The sequence below is a fragment of the Amblyomma americanum genome, unplaced genomic scaffold (assembly GCF_052857255.1).
Source record: "Amblyomma americanum isolate KBUSLIRL-KWMA unplaced genomic scaffold, ASM5285725v1 scaffold_19, whole genome shotgun sequence".
In the NCBI taxonomy this organism is placed as follows: Eukaryota; Metazoa; Arthropoda; class Arachnida; order Ixodida; family Ixodidae; genus Amblyomma; species Amblyomma americanum.
Genome location: NW_027526491.1, coordinates 696,919 through 721,864, shown reverse-complemented (window position 1 = coordinate 721,864; position 24,946 = coordinate 696,919). Strand labels below are relative to the sequence as shown.

Below are 24,946 nucleotides of genomic sequence, written 5' to 3'. Positions count from 1 at the left end.
AACTTGTCGTCTGCTCTCATGATGCGGTAAGGAGCGGTCATTTTTCGACGTTAGGGCGATAGAATGCGCAGCCTGAGCACCGTGGTACGGTGCTGCAGTGCTCTTTTGCGGCCCCGTCGGTCGGTCTCGAAGGATGTGTAAAAGCGCCATATATGACGGCACTATAGACACTGCCTATTTTAATGTGTCGCTCTTAAAAGGTGATTTGGTGTGAAGAATGTACGTTGTTGATACGGGCCAGCTGTTACTAGGACGCCGACGAGCACTTTCCTTCCGAAGAGGCCGCCATTCGGTTAGAGACGCAAACCAACGTCGTCAAGCTCAGTTCTCGATAACCGTGGTTAGCGGTGTACTCGCAGTTTGGTCCGCAGTGTGAACAGCAGTAACCACGGGTAGCGAAAACCACGGTCATCGTAATCGCAGTTAAGCGTGCTATTTTCAGAAGGGTATAAGAGAGGTTAGGTCATTTGAAACGCCTCTTTAAAAGTTCCCCTCGGAGGCGACGGCTCAGCGAAGAGAGATACCATGGTCTGCAACGATTTTCTTTTCGCCAAATAATGTAGCGTAACCCGCTCGAATGACCATCCGCTATTCTTGTTTAAAAGACTCTGATAAACTATCACTGGCACAAAATTTCTCTCTCCGTTTTCTGTTGAACTTTCAGCGAACGTCTCTGTTGTCTGCTTTGATTGTTTTACCGTGTACAGCTGCACCATCCGCGTTCTTTCTTGGCTGGCACTTAAATATGTGCGCTGAAACTGCTGCGTTTGTATCGCCTTTTGTCAAAGGTAACCAGGCAACGGCGTTTGCTTCTGAGACGTATTGTGGAGCATGCAGTTACGGCACCCCTAAATACCAAACGATCTCCAGAGGTGAAGACAAGGGTTTTTCGTTCGTAACGTAGATTTGTAACTGAAGTTTGTCATAAGCGCTCATATACACGCATCAGAAAAAAACCGCGTTGCCTAATTGTACTTTCGGCAAAGGTGTTACATAAAACTGTGGAAATGCACTCTCCGGACTGAAGGGCTAGCCATTTCTGTTAGAGCCTTTTCAATTGATCTCCTCCAGTGTTTCCAGCCTTTCTGTCTCAAGTTGGGTTTTATGCCTTTATTCCACTTCTAAATATATTTGAGTTTCTTTGACGATGTGTGGAACTCGCCACATCACGTTGGATTGAAATTAGCTTGAAATCATTAGCTCATTAGCTCTTGCTTTACTCATTAGCTAATGAGAAACCGTCTACCTAATGAGGAAACCCTAATTAGCTTGAAATCAACTTTCTGTCGGGCGTATTAGATTCGCCTGACTTAATTTTATTCCATTAAGACGGAATTTTTCTCTTTGTTCTCCACTGACTTCATCGTTTGTGGAACATTTGGTAAGAATGGAGACAAATGATGGCAGCATATAGGGCTTAGACATACCTCCTCGTCCAGTGGCGCAGGCGATAGTGACCCAGGACATAAGAATGGACCACAGGATCCGGTCGAAGAACGCCAGAGATAACTTCCCAAACTCAGTAGTCGGGTCTTTGACTTGGTACCAGGGTACCTTAATGAAGATGCAGAAGAGCCCACAGGCTATTGCGAACAACCAGGCCGCGAACTGGCATGCCTGAAAACAGAGAGTTTTAGATCAAAATGAAATGCAAACGATCATTGTAAAACGTGTGGTCGCGGAAAATTTGTGTATAAATGTTTACAGAAGGTGGCACAAGAGACGTCGGAAGTACACAGTTTCAGCGACCGCAAGCAAAGGGGCCGATTCAGCAGGAATGCCCTTTAAATTTACATAAGGAGTGGTCTCTACTCATTTTAAGGAGAGAATTTCATTGCGGCCACATTTTGAGTATGAAACTGAAGATGTTGTTTGCGTAAAGAAGGAAAAACCTTAATTCTTCAAGAGAATCTTACCAAACATTTCTGTACAAAATAATTTTTGAACGGAAAGAAGAGTTTATCAGCGCAATTTTTTCATAGATTGTAAGATTTCACTATAGCAATCAATATATCCGCAGTTCTCCCTTCGGCAGTATTGACTTTTTTTGCTATCGTCAAAAGTGTTAGCCTCTGGCTTTCTATGGCAGTCTTAACTGCTTGATGCGAGCGATGGAAAAACTATAAAAGAAAGATTTTGTTATATATTGGAAGAGTGGACCATTACCTTGAATATTTCGCTAGCAATACATTACGGTTTTCGAATATTCAAAATTTTGTCCATGAATGTTGGACATGAAACCCATGCTGGAGCTGAAGTCCCTTAGCTGCTCTTCCAGCTACAGAAAGAATCGGTTTCCTCTGCTTTAAATGAATGTCACACTGAACTCTCTGACGCGCTACCAGAGCAAGCTAACTCACGGACGGTCCCTTGGCCGGAGACTTGGAAGGCTGTACAGGCAAAGCTGGAGCTCCTTCGTTTCTTGCTCAACACGTTCGTGAGCTGGTGGTCGTGATTAGGCTCCCTACTTACGTGCTTATTGCCAGGTGTGTCAGAGAAGCCCACCATTAGTCCTTAAAATTTTGCTTTTTGCTTTAAAGAGCAGCTGTGTGTGTCATAGTGAGGCCTGCATGTATGTGAAAGGACTCCGAGTTAGCATTATAGATTACGGTTATATGCGGTACCATACTGAAAACCACCAACCAACTTGCTGAATGTTAATGAGGAGGCGGGCTTCAACTAAAAAACAGAATGTTGAGGAGTGGGCCAAATGAGGCGAACAATTCGCTCGGGAATCTTGGATGCCGACAAAGCAACTTTTCCCCGAAAATAAACAATGGGCGAGCTTTCACCTTTGAAATCTTTTTCTCCTTAAATATTCCGACGAAGAAATATGTCATACAGCCGACGAAGTAGCACACGGCGTGGTAGAATGGGTAGAAGTAGTAGTGGAAACCAGTCCTGAGGAATGTCCTGCGGAAAAGAAAAACGAAACATAAAGAAGTATTGGTGTCTCTCTTAACTGTTCATTAAATGGGCGGATCTGTATCCCCTTCAGTCACTGTTAATAAACAATGTTAGTAATTTTTCAAGTTTTCAGATTCTACAATATGCATGCATAGACGGCATACATGCTCCTTGATGGGTTATATTAAATTTCTGCCGAGTCCTGGTACCTCCATATTTCAACCCTACACAGTGGAAGTCAGTATATAGCATGTGTATTATGGCAGGTACGGAGCTGTCATGTATAGAATTTTCGATAAGGCCGCTATGGACGAGGGTGGCTATGATGAGCACTCAGCAGACTAGGCAACAAGGAGCATATATAATGCCAAAATATATACCACCAAAATGCCACCATAAACATAAAAGTAGAAGGTTGGACGGCCGCCGCCATAGTTCAATTCCTAGAGCACCGTAAGAGACATACGGCGGTCGTCGGTACGTATCGCATTGGCGGCATATTTTTTTCCTCGGCTTACTAATCATTTTACTCCGCAGCATAAAATGAATACACTACTAATTTGTCATTGACCAAAACGAGAAATTAAAGAACACAATTCTTTCACGCTTTCTTCAATTTCAGTGACTTATGGCTTCCTTCATATCCTAACGAGTCCCTCATTCCCCTAGCCTTCTCGACTGAATAGGGTCAGTAAGGCCTTGGTTCTGCCAGTATTGATGCCCTAGATAGCATATGATGGTTCTCGCGCGGATACCGCCTTCGCCGTTTGATCACCTTCAATGTGGCACTTGCGTTAGTTCAATACGTGCTGTTTCCACCGCTCTGAATCAGGGTGGCCCTGGTTAAATCCCTCATTATTAAGTTATACGCAACAGAAATACCGCATTCCCAGCCTCCTACGTTTTCTGTGCTTCGTCATCAGCGCCGGCATCAAATGATGCCGACCGTCACGCCTAGGCAGTCTTGAAACCCCTCAAAAATCTAAAAGCAGCGCCCTCTCTTCTCAGCGCCCCCTGCTCAACAGTCACCCTCTCCCCTTGAAACCGCGGCTCCCCCTACACGGTTCTGAACAAAAAAAGCACTTTTTAGAGCACGGCTACCGTTACACGGCTGCCGTTGAGCCCACAACCTGTGTTTGGCTTCAGCTAAGCTATTACAGCCTTCGCTATAAAAACAGTTTTCCTGTGACTGTTCGCTACCTTAGTTAGCATTTCTTATGCAAAGGCTGCTTATCAGCCGATTTCTACTAGATTACTCGATACACTGTCGCTCTGTACGCAGTGCTACGCGTATGCTATAGTGCGATAGCATTGGGATATTAATTTGGTTTTGGGTGCATAATGAACTTGTTTATACTTTCCACGCAAGAGAGCTTCAAAACAGAAGAAATTTTCGCCCACGACTTCTGAAAATGTTAAGATAACAGAAAGGTATTAGCCTGAAGTGAAAGTACGCCAAGTGGCAGTGCGAATTTCTTTAACTACAAGTGTCTCTGTTTATGTAGCGCAGCATAGATTCTAGCATTTCGTTCGTGCTAAACCGTCATTTTTTGCCTGTTTCATTCGTACTAGATTTCACTAATCGGCGGTTATTATTGTTACCGTGTGTCCATCTTGCATGCATGCGGAATCTCCGCGACTATTTCGTTATTTTCCAGACAGAATTCGCTATTGTACACTTTCATCTAGAAACCCTCAGTGAAATTAGTAGTCGCCACCGCCGTCCTGTGTTCATTTACTAGTGCGAAACAATTACTTCAGCGGTACCAATCCCGAGCAAGAATCTTGTCTGGTGTTGTCCCGTGCTCCGAGTGACGTTGCGAAAGCTGCAGCCAATGGGTAGAAGCTCGGGTGAGTTCGGAGGAGCGTCGCGCCAGCTGTCGCCCATGGGAGACAGGTGGCAGTTAAATTATTGATTGGTCGCGAGAGGTTGCTCGGGAAGAGAAACGTCGGTCGTACAATCCCTACCGGTGGCTGTCAGAGAAACAGCCACCTGCCAGAGCAGTGGCTCATCGCTTAACCGCTGCGCCACTGAGATGGTAGTGGTACGAGGACTCACCGCGATCTATGAATGTTAAGTAAAGAATAACCTGTTTAGCATATATGGATATTAACCCAATAAAGCTATCGCGTCACACCCTTAAGGCGGAGCTTAAGTGTCTTCTCTAATTCAATAATGAACACCGGCTTTCGCAGGTCTACTCGGTTTAACTACGCTAAACCCTCATCACGTTAAACCCGTACCACTTTTTTTTCTGTTTCCTGAAATGAAGAAATGCGCGCATGATCGCTCGTCTTGAATAAACGCGAGCATGTACCCTGAAAGTGGAAGTAAACGCCAGGGATTATTAAAATTTTTGATGCTTGTGCTTGCCGTCGGCTGGATATTGTTGCATGTGTATGGTAGAAGGCAACGAATTGACTGCTTTTGTTCCGAGCAGGTCATGTTAGGTAATGAAATTCCCAACATTTTTTTTTACTCACGTTATTGACTCGGTCAATGGAACGATAAATGGTGTCATCTCGTTGCCGGCCACTTGCCATGTTGCCACGGAACAGCCTACGAAGGACAACAGCACGAAGGCAGCCGCGGCTATCCTTGGACGACTGCAGCGGGGAAAAGAAAAATGAAACAAGATATTTCTCAGCAGCCCGACCTGTGCATCACTCAGGCTGGTAAACTTGGCACTAATATAAAAGAAATTGTGGGTGACTACTGCGCTCTTTACTTGCCAGTGATTTTTATATTGCATTAAAGGTGGGCTGTCCTGCCCTGTGAAACTTGAAGTATCTGCATGTAAGGATCACTATAATAAATTTTTATGCCTATTCTGCTGCTTCTTTCTTCATTTGTTCAGTATGCTTAGTGTTTTACGTGGCGCGCTTTAAAAAAATGACGCAGCTGCTGTTCATGTTAATAAGAAGACAACGCAATTCATTAAGAAAGAGCGGTGAAAAGAGCAAGTTGCCACCGAGACTACGTTTGCCAATGCAGATGGCAGTAAGGCTCCTTCAGAGCCTCTTTAAGCAACCTTGTAGGCTTCTATCGGCTTCCTGTTAACTACGTGATCAATGGTAAAACAAACTTGTTTCTTTTCTTTGAATACAAGTAAAGAAGACGCGAGTCAACTGCTTAGATGAGCAGTTTTGGGGCCTGTTGCCCGCATAATTAACAGCATTTGGTAGTATTTGGCGAGTTATTGAAAACAAAGCTCATATAACTAGAAAAACAGAAAGGTGTGATAGCACTTGAGCTCAAAAGTACAACATTCGTTCTCCCGGAGAAAAGTATCAAATTAAAGACGGAGACATAAATCGCACGCAAAACTGCTAGTCTGAAGGACTCTAAGGAGGAGGTGAGTACTATGAAAAACAAAAAGAGAACCGTTCGTTGCCGCTATACTAGTTGAAATGCTTAGACGGTAACTCTGATCAAATCACGTACTAATAATTAACCGGCTGTTTACTAATCTACATTCACGATATTTAAAAAGTAATGGTCCAACAATGTCAGCGTGCCTGCAAGAACATAAACACACAATAGAAAAATGGACGTTATTTCAGAGAAATCACTGGCGCAGTGATTAAAAAAAGCATCAAATCAAATGTTTTATGTGCAGATAAAGCCAAAGCCATTTCTGCGAATCCGAAAGATCTTTTGGCAGGTTACAAGTAGTCGGAGCCAAAAATAGCTGCAGAGTGTTTGAAGAGTTTCGCACGCTTCATTGTTCCAAAGAACCTATCAGCGGAAGCAGCACGCTGTCGTCTCAAGGCGACACCATAGGACCTGATTTGGACCACCACCGCGTGTTTCCTGTTTTTCTCTTTGATATTGAGACCAAAGTGAAAGCAGCCCCCCCCCCCTTCCTTGCAATCACCATTCTCTCTCGTCACTTCAAAGAGAAACAGGAAAACGGCACGCTTTCAGTCACTTCATTCGCAACGTTAACAAGTAGATTTTTTGCTAATACTGCACCACGGGCTACGCGTCTTCTGTAATGACTGAATTGGGGTATGACTGAAAATAAGCATATAGAAGCTTGTCTTACCTCTTCAGCAGCAACAGAATCGGCAAACTGACAAGGAAGAACTGGAAATCCAGAGACAGGTACCACAAGTGTCCAAAAATTGGCTGTAATCAAAGCATAACGGGGATATGCTGACATCCACTGTGTTCTGGCATTTTCGGGGCGCTTAACTGATTGCTGTTTGGAGAGACGGTCTTACTTTCAACATATATTGAATATATCAGATGCCTAGCATTTCTAACGCGGAGTGCCAAGCAGCAAAGATTGAGGCGCGCTTTTGTAAATCTAAGACGCAACCTTGAAAACCTGTCATACTAATTCAGTGCAAGCTTATTGAGAATGCCACGTGCTGCTTATTCTGGTATTGCCTGTTATTTTGCGGTGCGTGAATGTAATCCAGGAGTGAGAGGTCAAACTTCATAGCGTAGAACGTCACCGGCACTGTATTGATGCTTTTCTGCACTCTACAACAAATCAGTGAAGCCACCGACGCACTCACAGAGGTATTGAGACTGGCTCGAGGAGCTGTGAGGTAAAACATAGGACAAAGCTCAAACTTTGATCTATCTAGCGAATTTATGGAGTTATCTTCCATGCATGCAGCGCTTTCTGATTTCTGCAGCGGCCGGTATAGATTATACGTCCCCGTACATAGAGGCAAACGTACAGTATCTACAGTGACTTCGAAGTCATAGTTTTGGACTTGAAGAAGCAGATACAGCCACTGCCTCTGAAATTCGTCATTGAGCTTGCGGAAGTACGCCTTAGCGTCTGGTCCGGAGGTGATAAGAGGCAGCAAAAACAGGCACATGAGGCAGAAGAACACCGGAACCATGGTTCTGAAAAAAAATAAATGCACAGTGTAATCAATCGCTGAAGCAGATTCGCGGTTCAAGGTGCTTAAAATCAGAAGTTACAGTCGGCTAATTAAGGCTCGAAGTTGTGAAGGGAAAATGAACGCTGCTGTCTCAGTGTCCAGTTTCCGCTTTGTGCTATGTGCCTAACAGGTCTGCCTTGTCAGTTCGGGTTCTGAAACTCATTTTGCTAAACCACATCAACGGCGGAAATATTTTTTAATTGATTAAATCTTCGTATCAATACTACTGGTTGTTTGATAGAAAATAAAACAAAGATCAGTAATCGCGGTCACACTAATCGCCTGAGTGCACGATGGGAATCTCAAATATCCGCACTACCGAAAAAGCGTCTTGGAGAGCTAAAGGCGCAGTGGCGCATATTACATGCAAGGGAAGAACTATGAAGTGGATGAGGAGCAGATGAGCAGGGACACATGGGTGGTAACGGTAGAAAAATTGCGATGGGATTCTCCAAGACTCGTTGCAGGCAATGCGTTTAGACGAAAGAATAGCCAGTCCTTAATGCTGACTTTATGAAATGCTGCGTCGAGACGGGGACCCTCTGGAGAGCGCACATGCCTGTCAAACTTCTACAACCGCTGTTGGAGCCACCTATAGCTGCTCAGCAAGGGGCAGGTCCATCTGGCGCCCTCGCAGGCACTGGAGATAGACGTGAAACACAGCAAGGAAGAGCCACGCGATGTAGGGTACGGCTGTACCACTGCCTCAATTTTACCGAGAATCAGGGTCCGTATTCCGAGTATGGGTCATAATAAAAGCGTCATAATCTGCCGCAGTGGCTACACCTCATTTTTCAAAACGCCGGAAGCGGATGTGGTGGTCCGGATGCAGCAAAAAGGGGTTGAAGAAATCGGACGGTGAAGTCAGACACATAGCGTACGCTCCTCTACAGCAGATGCTCAAGGACAGCCAACATGGCGGCACACTCTGAAGCCGAGCGTCTCGCTTCGAAGTGAACTCGTCGGTATTACTGTGTTTTTCGGCGCGTGAATAGGCTATAAACAGGTTACGGGACTCTCGCTTCGTCTTATCTTGCCTATAGCAAATTGGATGGACGATAAATTTGGCCTGCTTTTTATTTGGTTGGATAATTCTGTAGCTCCTAGGCCTACCGAGCAGCGGTTTGTTGCAGAAATTGTTCTCTTCATTCAAACCGAATGGTGCCACTATCACCGGAGTTATCGCGTCTGCGTAGGTTATATGATGTAACATAAAGCATAATGACCCTCGAAATAGTTGCGTTTACTTCGCGCAAACGTGCATTACCCATTCTAGAACTCTGTATTAGCTGTTTAAGCATCTTGCATCATGATCGTGTGTAATGCCTGCCAGCGTGAAACCGCTCATGTGCACGGATGGTCACTCGACAGTGACGCGCTGCTACACCGACGCGTTTGACATGCCAGAGGTGGTTTTTCGGCGTCCCTTACTGTTCTCGGTAGCCGCGGTGGTGTGGCTCTGTATTTTGCTCAGGAGTTAGGTTGCAAGTTGGTTTTCATGCGCCAGTGTAGGCATGCCGGCGCCTTGCATCATGGCGAACTTATGAAAATTTGGTCTGCGAAGTCTCCCAGCGCATTTATGAAGAGAAATACAGCAAATTCCTTTTTTAGCTGACCCCTTTTATTTGTTGACGGCAGAAAATTAAAAACCTATATGCGGCATTTCGCGGCTCTTGCAGTACATGCATAAAAGGAATGAAAAACGGAAATTACCCTCTGCACAACTGTCCGATAACAGCGACCACTTACGTTCAGCTATGTTGCAGACGGCAATTCGTCACGGCATCTTGGTTCAGCACAACACGGAGCGCGCATTGCGCAGTGAGTGAGTGCATGCTACAAATTTTCTTCTCCGTTCCCTTTTACCCTCAAGGTAAATCTAAAACGCCATGTTATGCGAGCAAGATAGCTGTCTTTTATTTACCGTAGGCTATCGACGGCTGTAGCGGCTGCCTTCTGTTACTGAAAAGGTATGCGTATTGCGTACAATATTTTCTTCTTTAAGCACACCACCGACTTTTACGGTGCAGAAAAGAGTATCTGAACTATTGTTTCTGTTCGCCGAAGTCTACTGGGCAAATAAAGCTGCTTTCATATTACCCCTTTACGGTGGAATCCGATGGGCAGCTAAACTTGTGGCTGAATGTTTCTGCTCTCGCATTGGTCTCGTTCCATATGTCGGCAAAGAGCAAAAGCGCCGCTGGACGTTTCCCTGTGGCAACCGCAACGCAGTGATATCCTGCCGCCACTCACAGTCGCAACTGAACCGATATCCGCTTCCGGCGTTTTGACCAATCAGGTGCGGCCGCTGTGGCAGATTATGACCCTTTTTATTATTACACAAACTCCGAATGCGGCCCCAGGTTATGAACTTATCTGTTGGAGAGGTGGCGGGTAAGGGAGTGGCCAAGTAGACATTCGTATTGTGTGGTCTGTGGAGTTTAACCACCCAAAGATGCATATGGACTATGTTTCGGGTACATTTGGACTCCTTTTGGGTACAACGTTCTATATATTAAGAGCGCAAGGCTTTAAAGGGGCGCTGATGACAACTCGAGGCAATTTTTGTTCTATGAAAAAATAGATGCTATGGGTCTTTCTGGCGATGTAGATGCTTGTCCGTCAGTCAAAGAAAGACGCATTAATCGCTAAGAAAAGTGGTAAAAAATTTATCCGCCACTTGATTTAAACTTGAGATTCCAAGACCGGGAAAAGACATCGTCTGCGCTGATCGGAACCAAATATTGCTTTCATTCAACCATAGGGATTTGCGTGCAAAAAAAAAAGAAAAACTCTCTTTACGTAGCGCAATCTGCTTCCAAAAAGAGACAGTGGTGGTGGTACCTGTATTTATTTCTTTTTGTCTTTGCTAGCTTATAAAAGCTTTGTTTTCAATTAATGCAGCGCATTTGTCATTGAAAAGCTGGAATCTATCGATACAAGCCAACTCCAGATTAGTCTTCATTTTCCCTTTATCAAAAACGAGGGCCACTGGGCGACGCGAACGGCTTCCAGCAAGCGCGCGAAGCTCCGGTGCATCCGCTTCTGTACGCGGCCCTTTCCTGTGAAGGGCAGGGAGTCGTTGCCATCCGGGCTGAGCCCCGTAAACGTCGGAGCGCCTTCAACAAAGGCGCGCGTAGTGGCGCCGGTGGCCTCCAGCGCAGGAGGAAATGTCAGATTGTCTTCGGGCACCACACGCGCCATTATCTCGAATCTCAGTAGTTCATTTTCCTTAAGTGAAGGATGCGGTCAGCGCAAAGATATCGAAGAAACCGTGTTTAAAGGGTCACTAAGGGCAAAGAGGGCTTGTTTAGCATAAAAACAAAGAATCAGAGATTTTTTTTCTGGAAAGAAGAATTGGATGGAGCTGTCATCAGTGCCCTTTTATAGCATGCGCGTCGTGCTTCGCACACTGTCTATGCACTCTATACTCTTAAAAAGTAATCAGTTAGAGAGTGCCGCTTTTTACCAACTACGCGTTACTACTTTTTTATCAACTCTCACTGCTTTCTACTACCTGGTTGCTAAATCTGTTGTGCCGTCTTAAAAGTAGAGTTAGTAAAAGTCGGCACTTACGTTTTACTAACTTCGATTGCTTGTTACTGCTGTAACGGTTAGCAACCATTCTTAAACAGAAGGTTGTATTATATAAATGGCACATATAGTAGTGCGAATGGCATGTTTTTTCAATAGAATATTTTTTCTGCGTCATACGTTTGTGCACATTTGCCATTTCTGCAATAGCAGGTTGCAAAGTTAAGGATGTTATCTTAGCTGACAGAGGTAAGAGGCTAGAGAGGGCCAGACTTACGAGGAATCCATGGCGAGCAAAGAATTAACCTGCGCATGCGCAGTGAACGTGCCTAGTTTGTGTCACCTTTGTGATTTTAGGCTTTCCGCGCATCGCATGAGTATGCTCGTTTGATTATATTGCTTCGAAAACGTAGTAGGCTCTGATGCCACCGTGTCAATGTCAAAGTACAGTCGTCAGCACGCTTAACACGAATGAGAGAAAGCGTGTCCTAGAGCGGCTTGGACTAACGCCAGCGCCGCGATGTGTTGCGCGCTCTTGCCGAGATAACATCTTGGTATTTTTGCGGTGGCTGACGATAGCTGGAGCGCAGCCGGATTTGACTACTCACCTTGTTATTTCGCTTGTATCTAGCCGGCAGGGTGAGTCGCTCACTTGACTGTTTCGCGACTTTTCTCTACTGGCCGCGGCTCACGCGGGCGCAGAACACACGTTGCGGTTTGCTCATCTCCAAAAAGCGCTAAAGTGGCGTGTCTTCACACCGCTCGAGCGCTTTTCCAGGTCGGCCTCAAAGCCTGTGATCTAAAGAAATGAAGATTCGGAAGAGCAGAGCAAACGTGGGTTTTTGGCGGTTGTAAAGATTGGACAATAAATTTTCAAATACGGTGGCCTCCTTGCGCTGGTCCTTCATTTCTCACATTCTAGGACAGCGTGTGTCGCTGTGCTCTCGCAGGTTAGTGTCTGGCTTCCTGTTTCGCCCACGCTGCACTGGAGATCCAGTGCAGGTGCGCAAGAGCTGCTCGTGTCATGAGCAAGAGACGTCGATGCAATTCAAAGTAAAATTTTAATGTCTGATTATTAGCGAGAAGCGCTATATAAGCATCCGTTGGGATAAAAATCTGACTCTTTTGGAAAACTTCGTTTGGTTTTATAATATTTAATGCCCAAAGCGACTCAGGCTATGGATGCCGCACGAAAGCCACTCAGGTTGTGGACACCGCAGTGGAAGGGCAGCGGATAATTTCTCACATCTGTAGTTCTTTGACGTGCACTGGCGTCGCACAGAACACGTCCGTACAGCATTTCGCATCCACCAAAATACGACCGCCGCGGCCGGGATTGAACCCGGGTCTCCTGAGCCAGCAGCTGAGGACAACAGATATTGGATGCCGTGGTGGCATTATTATGCAAACTAGGAAGCCTCTGGCCAGAGATGCAACGAGTCCAATGGTATAAGCCGTTGGAGGATACCGATTGCCTTATAATTGATTGCTCTTTGGAATATTCTGCGAACTAAGTGAACTGTTGCCACGTGCTCATATCCGGGCACTCTTGATGCGGTCTTTACCAAGTTACTCTGAAATGGCATGCATGGCACTTGATTTTCCGCGAAGATTGGCATCAAGAAGAAATAATACTGTAAAATGGCGTTGCTCGTGTAAGAATATCATCAAGGGCACAGACCACTTGTTACGGTTCGGGGAATTTTATGCCTAGAAGTCTAGAAATTTATAATACGACAGCATGAAGCGATATGGCAGCTCGAAGTGGATAGTTTTCAGGCAGCTAGCCGGTTGAGACAGCATGAACGCGCTAACGCCGATATAGGCGCGGCAACACCCAATGAAATTTACGATAGTTTGGGATGACGCTAGACCAGTGTTATATAAAGTCATGCATCTAACAAGTGTGTGCTAAAGATTCCGCGCAGAGTGCCGAAGGAAGGGCGCCTCGCTATAGTTTACATGGCCCGTACAATGTCGCAGCGAGAAATAACTGCTACAGTTGGGCGGCCAGTTTCCACGGTTAATCCGAATTGTCCGGGCATTCAGAGACGAAGAACGGATAGAGGATGCTGCACGCACAATTCTGGAGCGGGCAATAACCCCTGAAGAAGATATTCTCTTTGTAGCCTCTTCAGTGGACAACCCCTTCCTGACAGCGCGTAAATACGCGATGAGTTTGGGCTACAAGCTAGCACGGACACCATGCGCAGAAGACTGCGTAAAGCGGCCATCCAAAACCGGGTCGCCGCTAGGACGCCAGTGTTGGAAGCGCCGCATCGCCACCAGCAACTCCAGTTCGCTCAAGAACGCGAATAGTGGACGCCGGACGACTGGGAATACGTCGTTTTTACAGACGAAGCGACGTTTTCTACGCGGTGAGACCAACCCCAAAGACTTGGCGTCCTGAACAGCACCGGTAAGTCCTTAGTGCATTTTATAGCCATGCGATGCTGACAAGTCGTTTTTTTTTTTTTCAGCATGACCGAGCCACCATCCACGCCGCGCGAGTTGCGCAAGATTTTCTGGATCGCCAAGCGATCATGCAGCTTGAGTGGCCCAGCCGCAGCTCCGATCTAAACTTAACTGAAAATGTTTGGGGCATGAAGAAATTTAATCTTTCGAGGCGCTTGGGCTCGAGTTGCACAACGGCGGACTACCTCTGGATTGCCCTACCAGAACAATGGAGATCGTGCGGGCTGGCAGAGAGGTTGTTAACGCGCTCGACAATTCCCTGCCTGAGCGAATGGACGCAGTGAAGAGCGCGGGAGCACGCGCTACTGCATTGTCAATTAGGCAGAATGTTCTTTTTACTGTCAACAAGTGCTCTAGCCTTTATTTCTCGTTGGAACCAGGGCTGGTTTGTTCCTAATTTGTGCTTGTGCTCAAAATCGGCTCGTTTCGGTTTTGTTGGCGCCTCTCGCTAATAATCAGACATTAAAATTTTACTTTGAATTGCATCGACGTCTCTTGCTCATGACACGAGCAGCTCTTGCGCACCTGCACTGGATCTCCAGTGCAGCGTGGGCGAAACAGGAAGCCAGACACTAACCTGCGAGAGCACAGCGACACACGCTGTCCTAGAATGTGAGAAATGAAGGACCAGCGCAAGGAGGCCACCGTATTTGAAAATTTATTGTCCAATCTTTACAACCGCCAAAAACCCACGTTTGCTCTGCTCTTCCGAATCTTCATTTCTTTAGATCACAGGCTTTGAGGCCGACCTGGAAAAGCGCTCGAGCGGTGTGAAGACACGCCACTTCAGCGCTTTTTGGAGATGAGCAAACCGCAACGTGTGTTCTGCGCCCGCGTGAGCCGCGGCCAGTAGAGAAAAGTCGCGAAACAGTCAAGTGAGCGACTCACCCTGCCGGCTAGATACAAGCGAAATAACAAGGTGAGTAGTCAAATCCGGCTGCGCTCCAGCTTTCGTCAGCCACCGCAAAAATACCGTGATGTTATCTCGGCAAGAGCGCGCAACACATCGCGGCGATGGCGTTAATCCAAGCCGCTCCCGGCCACGCTTTCCGTCATTCGTGTTAAGCGTGCTGACGACTGTACGTTTGTTGTGTCCAGCACACAGGCGGTCGCTCTTATTGGTGTCAGGTGTTCTTCATACTTAATGTATAGCTCTTGCGGATTTTTTTCCAGAGTGCAAAATAACACATAACACCAACACATCATACTGGAAACCTAGCACCATGGGATGCAAGTAGTTTTTAGGCGTTTGGTGGTAGCTGCTTCAACCTGCATTTAAAAGAGTGCTATGCACCTTCACCTGCGCAAAGAAGCAGTGACTAAGAGGGTATAGTAGTGCATTCTTCAGTTAAGTGGCTCTGAAACACCTTCCGAGGAGAGCCCATGAACTCGCGCAATCACTCAACTGTGTTGTCTAGGACAATTGAGCCGAACAATACAGTTCTACAAGCAGCATTGGACCCACAATCACGCGCGAAATTTGGCCACTACTTTCTGGTGACTTTTTCCTGCTCGCGCCCTTTTCCGTCGCTCGCACCTGCGTACAACAGTTGGGAGATGGCTATTGGTTATATTCTTTCAGATGGAAGGCAGATGCCGTGGCCAGTAAGCCGCATAGCTCCGGCGGGTCAGGAAGTTCCGCCTTCGGAGGGAAAGGCGCGAAGCCATTGAAATTCAAATTTTGACTTCAGATAACTTAGCTTCTACAAAGGACATTAACAAAAATTCTTGCTGCACAATGTTCGGGAATCTACGTGCTTTAACATCTCATGCCTACTGCAACTTTAATACAGCCCATTTCAGAGCCCCTTTAAAGGTTGTACTTTAAACCAGGTTTTTGCAGAGTAGTTTTGTTTATGAGGGTTTAACATCCCAAAGCGGCTCGGGCTATAAGGGAAGCCGTTGTGAAGGGCTCCGGAAAATTCGACCACCTGGGATTCTTTCACGTGCACTGGCATTGCACAGTACACAGGCCTCTAGAACTCTGCCTCCTTCGAAATTCGACCTCGGCGGCCCGGATAGAACCCGCCTCTTTCGGGTCAGCAGCTGACCGCCATAACCACTGAGCCACCACGGCGTCTGCAGACAAGATGGCATCGCTTACTAGTCATTTGGTAGGGCTTGATAGTTTGATTTGACGTAAATGTTAGTTATTGCTACAACTTTGAAGGGTTAGTAAATTTTGCCGCCATGCAATTAACTACCTCCAGTTACTAACAGCGTGGCTACATATTGGTTACTATTTCGCTAGATAAAGAGTAAGGCGGCCGCTTTTTTTTTTAAGTGAGTATGCGTCTGTTTCGCGAATGCATACACTCGGCAGAAATAATATTTCAAGAGTCCTTCGAAGACTTGCAATACCTAGACACAGTTTTCGCTCGCACTTTATCGCTTGCTTGCGCCTCTGCTTCGTGAATGGCTAACGTTTTATGTTGATCCAGCTGTATGTTGGACTCTTAGCTTTAGTGCCAAAGTATAGAAAACGCTGCTGTGCGTAGGTAGTTTCATAAATTGTTTTATTCAGAGCGCCAGTTTGCGGGTCAAGGATGGTTTTCGTTTTGTAATAACGCTACGTCTACAATTGCATCACCACATTTTCTTGCCCTGTGGCCCTGCGAAACGGCCTACTTTTTCACGTAGCGCTTCTTTCACATCTTGTTCAGAAGTCGCAGCTTGAAGTCAAAAGTTCTTTTGGTCGTTTATGAAATAAAATAAAATAATTATTTCATATCATAAGTACTGTCTAAGAGCCACGAAAAAAATATTAGTGTAAAATGAATAATTTACAACAGTCAGACTGCATTCACAGAACCAACGCGAGGTTATGGTATTCTGAAAGATATATCAGACAGAAATCGTCATGGGCTGCATATGACAGACAACCGACTGCTTATATGGGTGACACATTGTACACAGCGGGTAGACAAACGTACTCCATAACGCCAGACAATGCGATGGTGCGGCTGGGCTAGTAAATTCGCAACCATGGAATGGCCCTGGATGGCGGTTCTGCCTAACCTTCCGTGCATATATGTCTGCTGATCTTTAAGAGGGGTGACCCCTCTGACGACTGCTTGATGCAGACATGCGTAGATAAGAAGTATGGACTCTTATCTATGCATATCTGCGAAGGTAATCCGTATATCTATGCATATCTACATCCACCCACTTGTCTACGGATGGACGGAAGATCACGCTTACCTTATGAACCTTCTGACTACGGCAATCACGAAGACGATCACTCCATTCCTCTTTTGCCTGTGCACGACGAAAGCTAAGAGAAATCCGCTGCAAGAAAGCATTTATAATATAGGTACAGTGGTGGCTAATAAAAGCACATTAATGTATTTAAGCGCTGTTTGGACAAAGTACGACAAGGGACGTTTTTTGTACTATCTACGTAGATTACTAATGTGTCATGGCGTGCAGCACAAGGTATATTGGTTGCTTTTACGTGCACATTATGTTACTGAACCCACGCTTTCTTCTCACTGCGTGCTTTTGCGTGAAACCAAGCTGCTTGCTGAAGCATTCAATAGGACGCGGTGGCTTTCATGATTCCGGTTTTCGACGTGGTCTGTCTCGCCTGAACCTGGTTGCGTTGTTAAAGCCGCCTCTGCGCAGTGTCGGTAAACCAGGTTGAGGTCGGCAGCTGACAAAGTTAACCTTCTAAAGCATTCGCGCTTCGGTGATTGAAGCAGCGCGTTTAGAAGAAATCTCTCTCAAAGCTGGGCTTGAATGGCAGATGTAAAAGCGCTATCTGGTCAGTCTTGAGGGTCTTAAAACCGAGAACTTTAAAACAAAATAAAGGAAGGATTCTAGCAAGCATGGCCCGCACTAAACCCTCACATAAGTTTTGCGACATAAATTCAAGAATAAACATGGTTGTTCAGGTGTGTGCACGTACAAGAACGGTTAGTTACTGGGCACCGCCGACCTTTCGGTCGTCAAAGTCGAACTCACGGGCCTTCACAATAACCGCCTCAGCAACGATCCCTCTGGCTAACGTGATTGGCCAGCGGATGGTCGCCGGCCAGTCCCATACCAACATTTGGCAGTCACGTCGAGCGAGTCGCAAGCGTCTTAATCTTCATCGGCCTTCACTGCAGGGCACACCCACGCAGCCGCACTAGGCGCCGGCACTGATTCATCCCGTAGCCTGCCGCTGTGAAAACACGGATTACGCTCTACACCCCCTGGTTCAAGAGGGCGTCATCGTCGGCTACTCCGTAACCTGCTACGTTGACTCCCACGTGACCCCATCCACTACAAAAGGAGCACCTTCATCGACATTCGCAGCATTTGGCAGTAAGGTCGAGCGAGTCGCGAGCATCTAATCTACTGCGGCCTTCATTGCAGGTTAGTGAAAAGAGCACGTTGATCATACGCATTATTATTAGACGCTCGTCTCTGCTGCCAAGTGTCTTGTGAACTTCTGCTGCTATCGTTTCTGTTTGCTGAACCTTATCGAGTGTGCTGTGTGACTGTAAGGAGACACACGTTTAGGATTGGCTGGAAAGGAGGCAGAAAAAATGAAAGAGGACTTTAAAGCTGATAAGCAAAGTTACGGGAAGAAACTAAAGCTGAAATGAAGCTACTTCGCGAGTCGTTGGAACGGGAAATGCGCAACGAAATTCGAGAACTGAAGAGCGAAAAGCAAGGCTTAGTTAAAAGCATCGAGTTTGCACAGGACTCTATCAAAGAGCTTGAAGAAAAGGTAAATGCCGAAATCGCTGAAAACAAGAACCTTGCTTCAAAACATGCAAACAAATCTGGAAAGCAAAGCGCTTGATTTGGACAAGCGACTGATTCTGTCTGAGCCATACTCAAGAAGGGCTGACTTAGAAATTCAAGGTGTCATCAAAAATGACAGCGAGTCTGTGATTTATATAGTCTCAAAGATAGGAAATGCAATTAAAGAACCAATTCAAGAAAGCGAGATTGAAGCCTGTCATCGAGTACCGACAGGAAAGGCAGATACGTCGAATATTGTCGTTCAGTTCCGGTCTCAAGCCAAACGTGATACAGTCCTCCCGAAAGCCAAAACAACGAGGGTGACAAAAACTGACGTTGGCCTGGAAAATTCTGATCCTCTGTACGTCAATGAGCACCTTTGCCCGGCACAAAAGAAACTTCTTGCGTTTGCTGTAAAAAAAAAAAGCATGAGCATCGGTGGAAGTCTGTTTGGTCACAGAATAGAAAGATATTGTTGAAGCAAAGTGGCGGCTCGGCTCTTGTACCGATAACCAGCGAGAAGGACCTCATCAAGCACTTCTCGCAATAAAACATTCGTGCTGAGTCAGCAGCAGGCGACAATCATACCTCACTTGGCAACTAAAATCTCGTCCTTCTGCTCTGTAATCAAAAAGAACTAAACAAAAATGACCTATCACGAATTTGTCCTACCACAACAGGTGAAGCTAGGGCACCGTAACTGTGAAACTGCTTTGTACCTCAGTGCGCCCTCAGTGGGCAACAAACAAGATGAAATCATTCTGTTATTAAAACAGTTCTCTTTCGAATTTACGGTTTTGATACTCTCTGAAACATGGTATCAACCTGGCTGCAGGATGCTAGAGCTGCTCGGTTATGAAGTCTTTTTCCTTAACAGACCTAACAAACGCGGCGGCGATGCTGCTACCTATACTCTCGCGTGCAAAAGGTGCCACATCCTGCCTAATCTTAGTGAAGTTACTGAAGATTATGAAGTGTTAACATTGGAAAAACGAAACCAGCTGGTTTCTGTAGTATACCGCCCCCCAAATGGCAACATGAAAAACTTTAGAGATTATTTTGACCAGATTCTAGAATATGCATCATGTAATAAATGTTTCCTTTTGTGCAGTGATGAATTTAATATTAATATTCTCGACCACAACGTTATTGTACGTGATTTTAAAATGAAGCTTCTTTCCTGTGGGTTTGTGAACTTAATAGAAACAGCAACACGTGTCACGTGCACGACTGTGTCGGCACTTGATTTAATAGTTGCGAATATTCAAACCAATGTGCTCTCTTGCGGTACAATTGCTTCTGATGTTAGCGATCACTGTCCGGTGTTTGTTGTCTTTCAAAATAAGCATGCTAAGCGAAACAACGTGAACGAGACCATTAGTGTACAGCGCATCACAGATGCCTCATTGGCAGCATTTAAGCGCTATATTACGAACTTCGACTGGTCTTGTGTGCTGCAAAAAACGGACGTCAATGATGCGTACGACTTATTTTTCATCATTTCCTATATCTTTATTTGAAGCACTTTCCGCTAGTAAAATACACTCCTTCCAATAAGATAAGGAAACCATGGATCGCACGAGAACTGTTCCAAATGATAAAGGACAAAAATCGTTTGTATCAAATGTTCCTTGAAAAAAATAAAGATATTGCTTGGAAAGCTTTAAACGATGTCGTAGGTCGCCGTGCGAATAACTATGTTGCAAAAACTATGCTATTAAGTGGCAAGGAAATAAAATGAAGAGCACTCGCAGAATATTTTAACACACACATTTTCTCAATCACATTTCTTCATCTCAAGATCCTACGGACAATATCGCCGGTTACTCTAGTCAGGTTAGCGAGACTATATTTTTCGAGCCTACTGATGAAAATGAGGTTTATAATGTGTATATGGGAATGAGTAACAGCAAAGCCTTAGATATCAATACAATGCAGATGAAACCACGTAAATATGTCTTACCCACAATTTGTCCCTTGCTTTCTCACATCTATAATTTTGCACTGGAATGCGGGGTTTTCCCCAACAGAATGAAAACGGCAAAAGTGTCCGCAATTTATAAAGGGGGCGACCGAAATGTATTAGCAAATTACAGGCCCATTTCAGTACTCCCTGTGTTTTTGAAGGGGCTGGAAAAGGTTATTTCGTCAAGAATAACAAAGTTTTTTGACAAACATAGGGTAAAAACTGAATCACAATTTGGTTTCAGAATGGGTAAATTTACAAAAACAGCCTTTCTAACAATGAAAGAAATTATTTTGAACAATATTAGTGAGAACTTGTCTACGATGTGCTTTTTTCTCGATTTCAGTAAGGCGTATCATTTCTTAATTCATACGGTTCTTGCTAACAAAGTTCAAATGTATGGTATTCGTGGTAAACCACTCAGTTTGCTTAAAAGCTACCTTCAAAACAGAAGTCTGCCGGTGTCTGTAGATAAGGAACTTTCTTCCCTTTTGCCTATCAGTTATGGTGTCCCACAAGGGAGCATACTAGGATCCCTTTTGTTTAATGCATACATAAATGATATTGTTAGCATAGATCCTCCCATTGATTTTGTAATATACGCCGATGATAGCACAATACTTATTTCCGGCCCTAACCTTTACGATTTAATTGCGGAATGTAATGTAATAAATTATCTAGGAGGTCAATGATGATTCGATTAAACATATATCCTACAAAGTCCAAGGATATAATAAGTCGCGCAAGAAACAAACCGGCAACACCCAATTGTATGCTCAACTTTGAAAATCAACAAATAGAAATTGTTGAAGAGCACGAAATCCTTGGAGTATATTTTTCGTGTCATTTAAACTGGGATGCCCACGTCCAACACCTCTGCAAAAAACTCTCTTCGATCTGCGGAGCCCTTTCACGATGCCGTGAAACTTTACCTCTGAAATGTAAATGACAAATTTATTATGCATTATTTTTTCACAACTTGAATACTGTAGCTTAGTATGGGCCGCAGTGAAAAAAAATAAGATAAATAGCTAATATTGATAACATGACTACCACCAAATACGCCTTCCAAGAACGTAACATTGTCCGCGTTGATCTTTTGTATAATTTTATATCATTGCAAAAAATATATTTTTCCACAGCATCAGTTGTCAATTTTTACTCTACCCTAGCATCTTTGGACACGCGTCGTGCTAACATACATACCAGAAGTACTAACTCATAGAATATACCTCGTTTTCGCACCGATTATAAATTACAAATGTTGTCTTATAATCTGGCCCATTTTTAAACACATATCAACATACAACGGGATATACAAAAGCTGAGCTGCGGAAATATTTTGTTCAAATGCCATTCAATGTCTCCACTTGTTGATTGTTGAACGTTTGCTTGAGTGTTAACGTATTTTTCTTTCAACATATGTATGACCATTTCAATGTTCTCATTTTTAAACATTATTCGAGTCAGTGTATATATGTGTCGAGTGTTTTCTTTATTCAATCTACTATTGTATGCGTGACTGGTATTGCAAAATGTCCTGTACAGCTGGTGTGCTACTGTTTGTAGGGGTTTCCGGCACCCTGTCAAGCTGCCCAGGCCGCTTTTAGCCAGGAAACCCTCCGGTTGAGCCTGGAAAATAAACTTATTTACTTATTATTTACGAGGTTGCGAAAACGTTTTCATAATGCTCCCCGGCCCCACAACCTCATAACGCGAGGTTGCTCTTACGTGAAAAGAGATCTTGATTTTTCAGCGCTTGTGCGCCTTAGAATCCTGACAGTCGTCATAGGTATGGTGTAGGCGTCAGGAATCAGTTACATTTATTTGAATACGGCAGCGTGAATTTCATCCCTCATTGCATGATAGCCGCCGCTTCCGTATCGCTACGCTGGTTTTAACGGCGTCCGTGGAGGGAATGCGAGGTCGCTCTTCTAAATCTGGCATAACTGCAGACAACGTAAGTGTTGACTTAGACGACCGACTGGAGCGGGTCGTTGTAGGGTCTGACATGCATGGTCGGCTGCCAGGACAACGAATGGGCTAGGGGGATAAACGAAATAATTCCTTGAGGTCCCCTCTCCCCAACGTTCAATCGAAGTCCACATAAACACAGCTCACAGTCCATAGACCGTCTTCTTATCCCCGTAACCTCCCTCTTATAAAACAGATTTGACCACGCCACTCCTCATGGGCTGTGTTCAGTGTTTTTGAGAACCACAGGGGGCCACGACTCCGTTTTATTCATTTCTCTTTCGTACAGTAATTGAGCACGAGCTTTCACGCATTCATGGGTTTCTGTTCCATGTTTTCTGGAGCGGTACAAATGCGCGGTGTTTTCTTAGGGTTTAGGTTCCTTCTCTCCTAACGGCATTTTGTTGTCATGTATTGCAATTTTCACCTTGCGCCAGCTCACACGACCGTCTTGCAGCCCTAATGGGGCAGCGTTCCTCCTGGAACATGCCTGTTATCACGACTATCAAGGTGTTGCGAATCCATCTTCTAACAATATGACACTGTGAAATGGCATCGTGTTTAAACTTTAGTGCAGGATGTATCTCAATCACTCGCATGCTTGGCTTTGCTTATGGACGTGACTGGACTTGCAACTGCCTGAAAAATGACAACTAGCGCTAAAATACACAACGGACAACGAAAAGACACCGACGGGACACACGCTAGAGTTACTGGAAAAGAACAGGGCCCAATAGGAGCGTGATTAAAGATCTGTGGGCTAGTTGGTTCTTTTCATTAACTGACTGAAACACAGTAAGTAGTGCTGAAATAAATAAGGAATAATAAAAAGACGCCGTCGGGATACACACTAGATTTTAGCGCTAGTTACCATGTTTCAGCCAGTTAATCAAAAACGCTGACTTGCACAACTTTCATCACGCTCCTGACTTGCAACCTTGCCTTTGACCTGCGACGCCGAGGGAGTGCGGTCATGCGAATATCCTACGTCTGGCTCAAGCTTATCCGCACCTCCTAGTGTCGTTGAGAACCCGTGGGAGAGTTGACGAGAAATTCGGCTAACCAAGGAACGGAGAAATTGGACTAGCCAGATTCTTAGTTATTGCAGTTGGCTGCAGTGTTAAAGGGTTGGGAGAAGAAGCAGTAGATGATGCAGGAAGACAAGAGGAGGATGTGATGCGACCACCGCCCGCATCTGCCGCTGAGGGCTTTCCTGAAGCGCCGTGCAATACGCACTTCAAGAAGAAAAAACAGTCGACGCTCATATATCCCACAGTTGTGAATATGTTCGCCCAGTTGTCGGCATATACTATGGCGTTCACCATGTTGGCTGGAGAGGAAAACAGCAAGTATGAGTAAAGCTGAAGGTTTTCTCATTGCTCTGCGCGCGCAGTATGCAAGCTGTGCGGAGCTGTGGGGCAAATAAAAATACAGTGAAATGCGCGACCGCGGCAAATGTGCGACTGCGGCATTCTTTAACGCACGCTGCCATTGCACATCACGCGGGTGTTTTTGGGTTGCGGCTGCATCGAAAGGCGGCAGCCGCGGCTCGTGTTGAACGTCGCCCCCGTACAATCCGAGCCTCACAGCCAAATTCACTACTACCGCGGCATATGCCTGAAAAAAGCATTTTTTGCGTTCTTTATTACACACGGTTGTACCGAAAGATAGTTGCCGATTGCAAAACCAATTCGCTCGAGGCATATTTCATTTATACCTTGTTAGGGCGGTGCAAATGTCGTCACTTTTCATGGGGCATATTAGCTGTATATTGACAGACAAAATTTTTTAAACTTCTCACTTCGAGGAAGCTTCGTCATAAACAGCGCTCGCACCACAGCTTTTATGCATGAGGATAGCGCAATTTCATGTCATAATCAAAATTTCATGTATGTTCACGTGGCTGAGGTTCCTGCGGCATCAAGGCAAATGAATAGCTTTTGACATTTTATGTTCCAATGAGCACAAGGCTAGAAACACCGTACTTTATTATTCCTGTGGCCACATTTCGATGGAGAAGGAAAGAAAAAAAAATGACCACTTGCTGATATTTCGGTTCACGTTCATTATAACAGACTAGTCGAAACTAATTCTCACGCTTATTATGCAGCGTTCCCGCGGTATTTTTGTGGCACATAATTGGCCAATAACCGCTGAACATGCTTGTCTTTCTGCAATGAAGCGCAGTAGGAAAAGTGCGTTGCTAACCGGCGCGCTTCGCTTACACTACGCTCTGGTAACTGGACTGCTATATTCAGAAACACTTGAAACGTTAGCTTCTTAAGCTACCCCAACACGATTAAGGACAGTGGCCGTCATAAACAGCTTACAAAATACAAAAATACATCCCGTCAGATGAAATAATGATACTGTAAGCACTGTGAGTGACCTTCATCTTCATCTCAGCGTAATCATCATCGGTCATCGGGTCGTGCGAAGAAGACGAAGTGT

At 45.1% G+C, this 24,946-nt stretch overlaps 1 protein-coding gene across 1 annotated transcript in view; it reads right to left on the bottom strand.

The window, feature by feature from the left end:
* Positions 1-24,946, bottom strand: part of LOC144111936 (nose resistant to fluoxetine protein 6-like) — a 58,064-nt gene that overhangs the window by 15,485 nt on the left and 17,633 nt on the right. The window contains exons 7-13 of the mRNA XM_077645027.1: positions 23,732-23,825; positions 17,023-17,109; positions 7,603-7,774; positions 6,957-7,039; positions 5,392-5,514; positions 2,793-2,913; positions 1,428-1,617 (exon numbers count right to left, since the gene is read on the bottom strand). Of these exons, the coding sequence (XP_077501153.1) occupies positions 1,428-1,617; positions 2,793-2,913; positions 5,392-5,514; positions 6,957-7,039; positions 7,603-7,774; positions 17,023-17,109; positions 23,732-23,825 (870 nt within the window). The remainder of the gene's footprint in view (positions 1-1,427; positions 1,618-2,792; positions 2,914-5,391; positions 5,515-6,956; positions 7,040-7,602; positions 7,775-17,022; positions 17,110-23,731; positions 23,826-24,946) is intronic.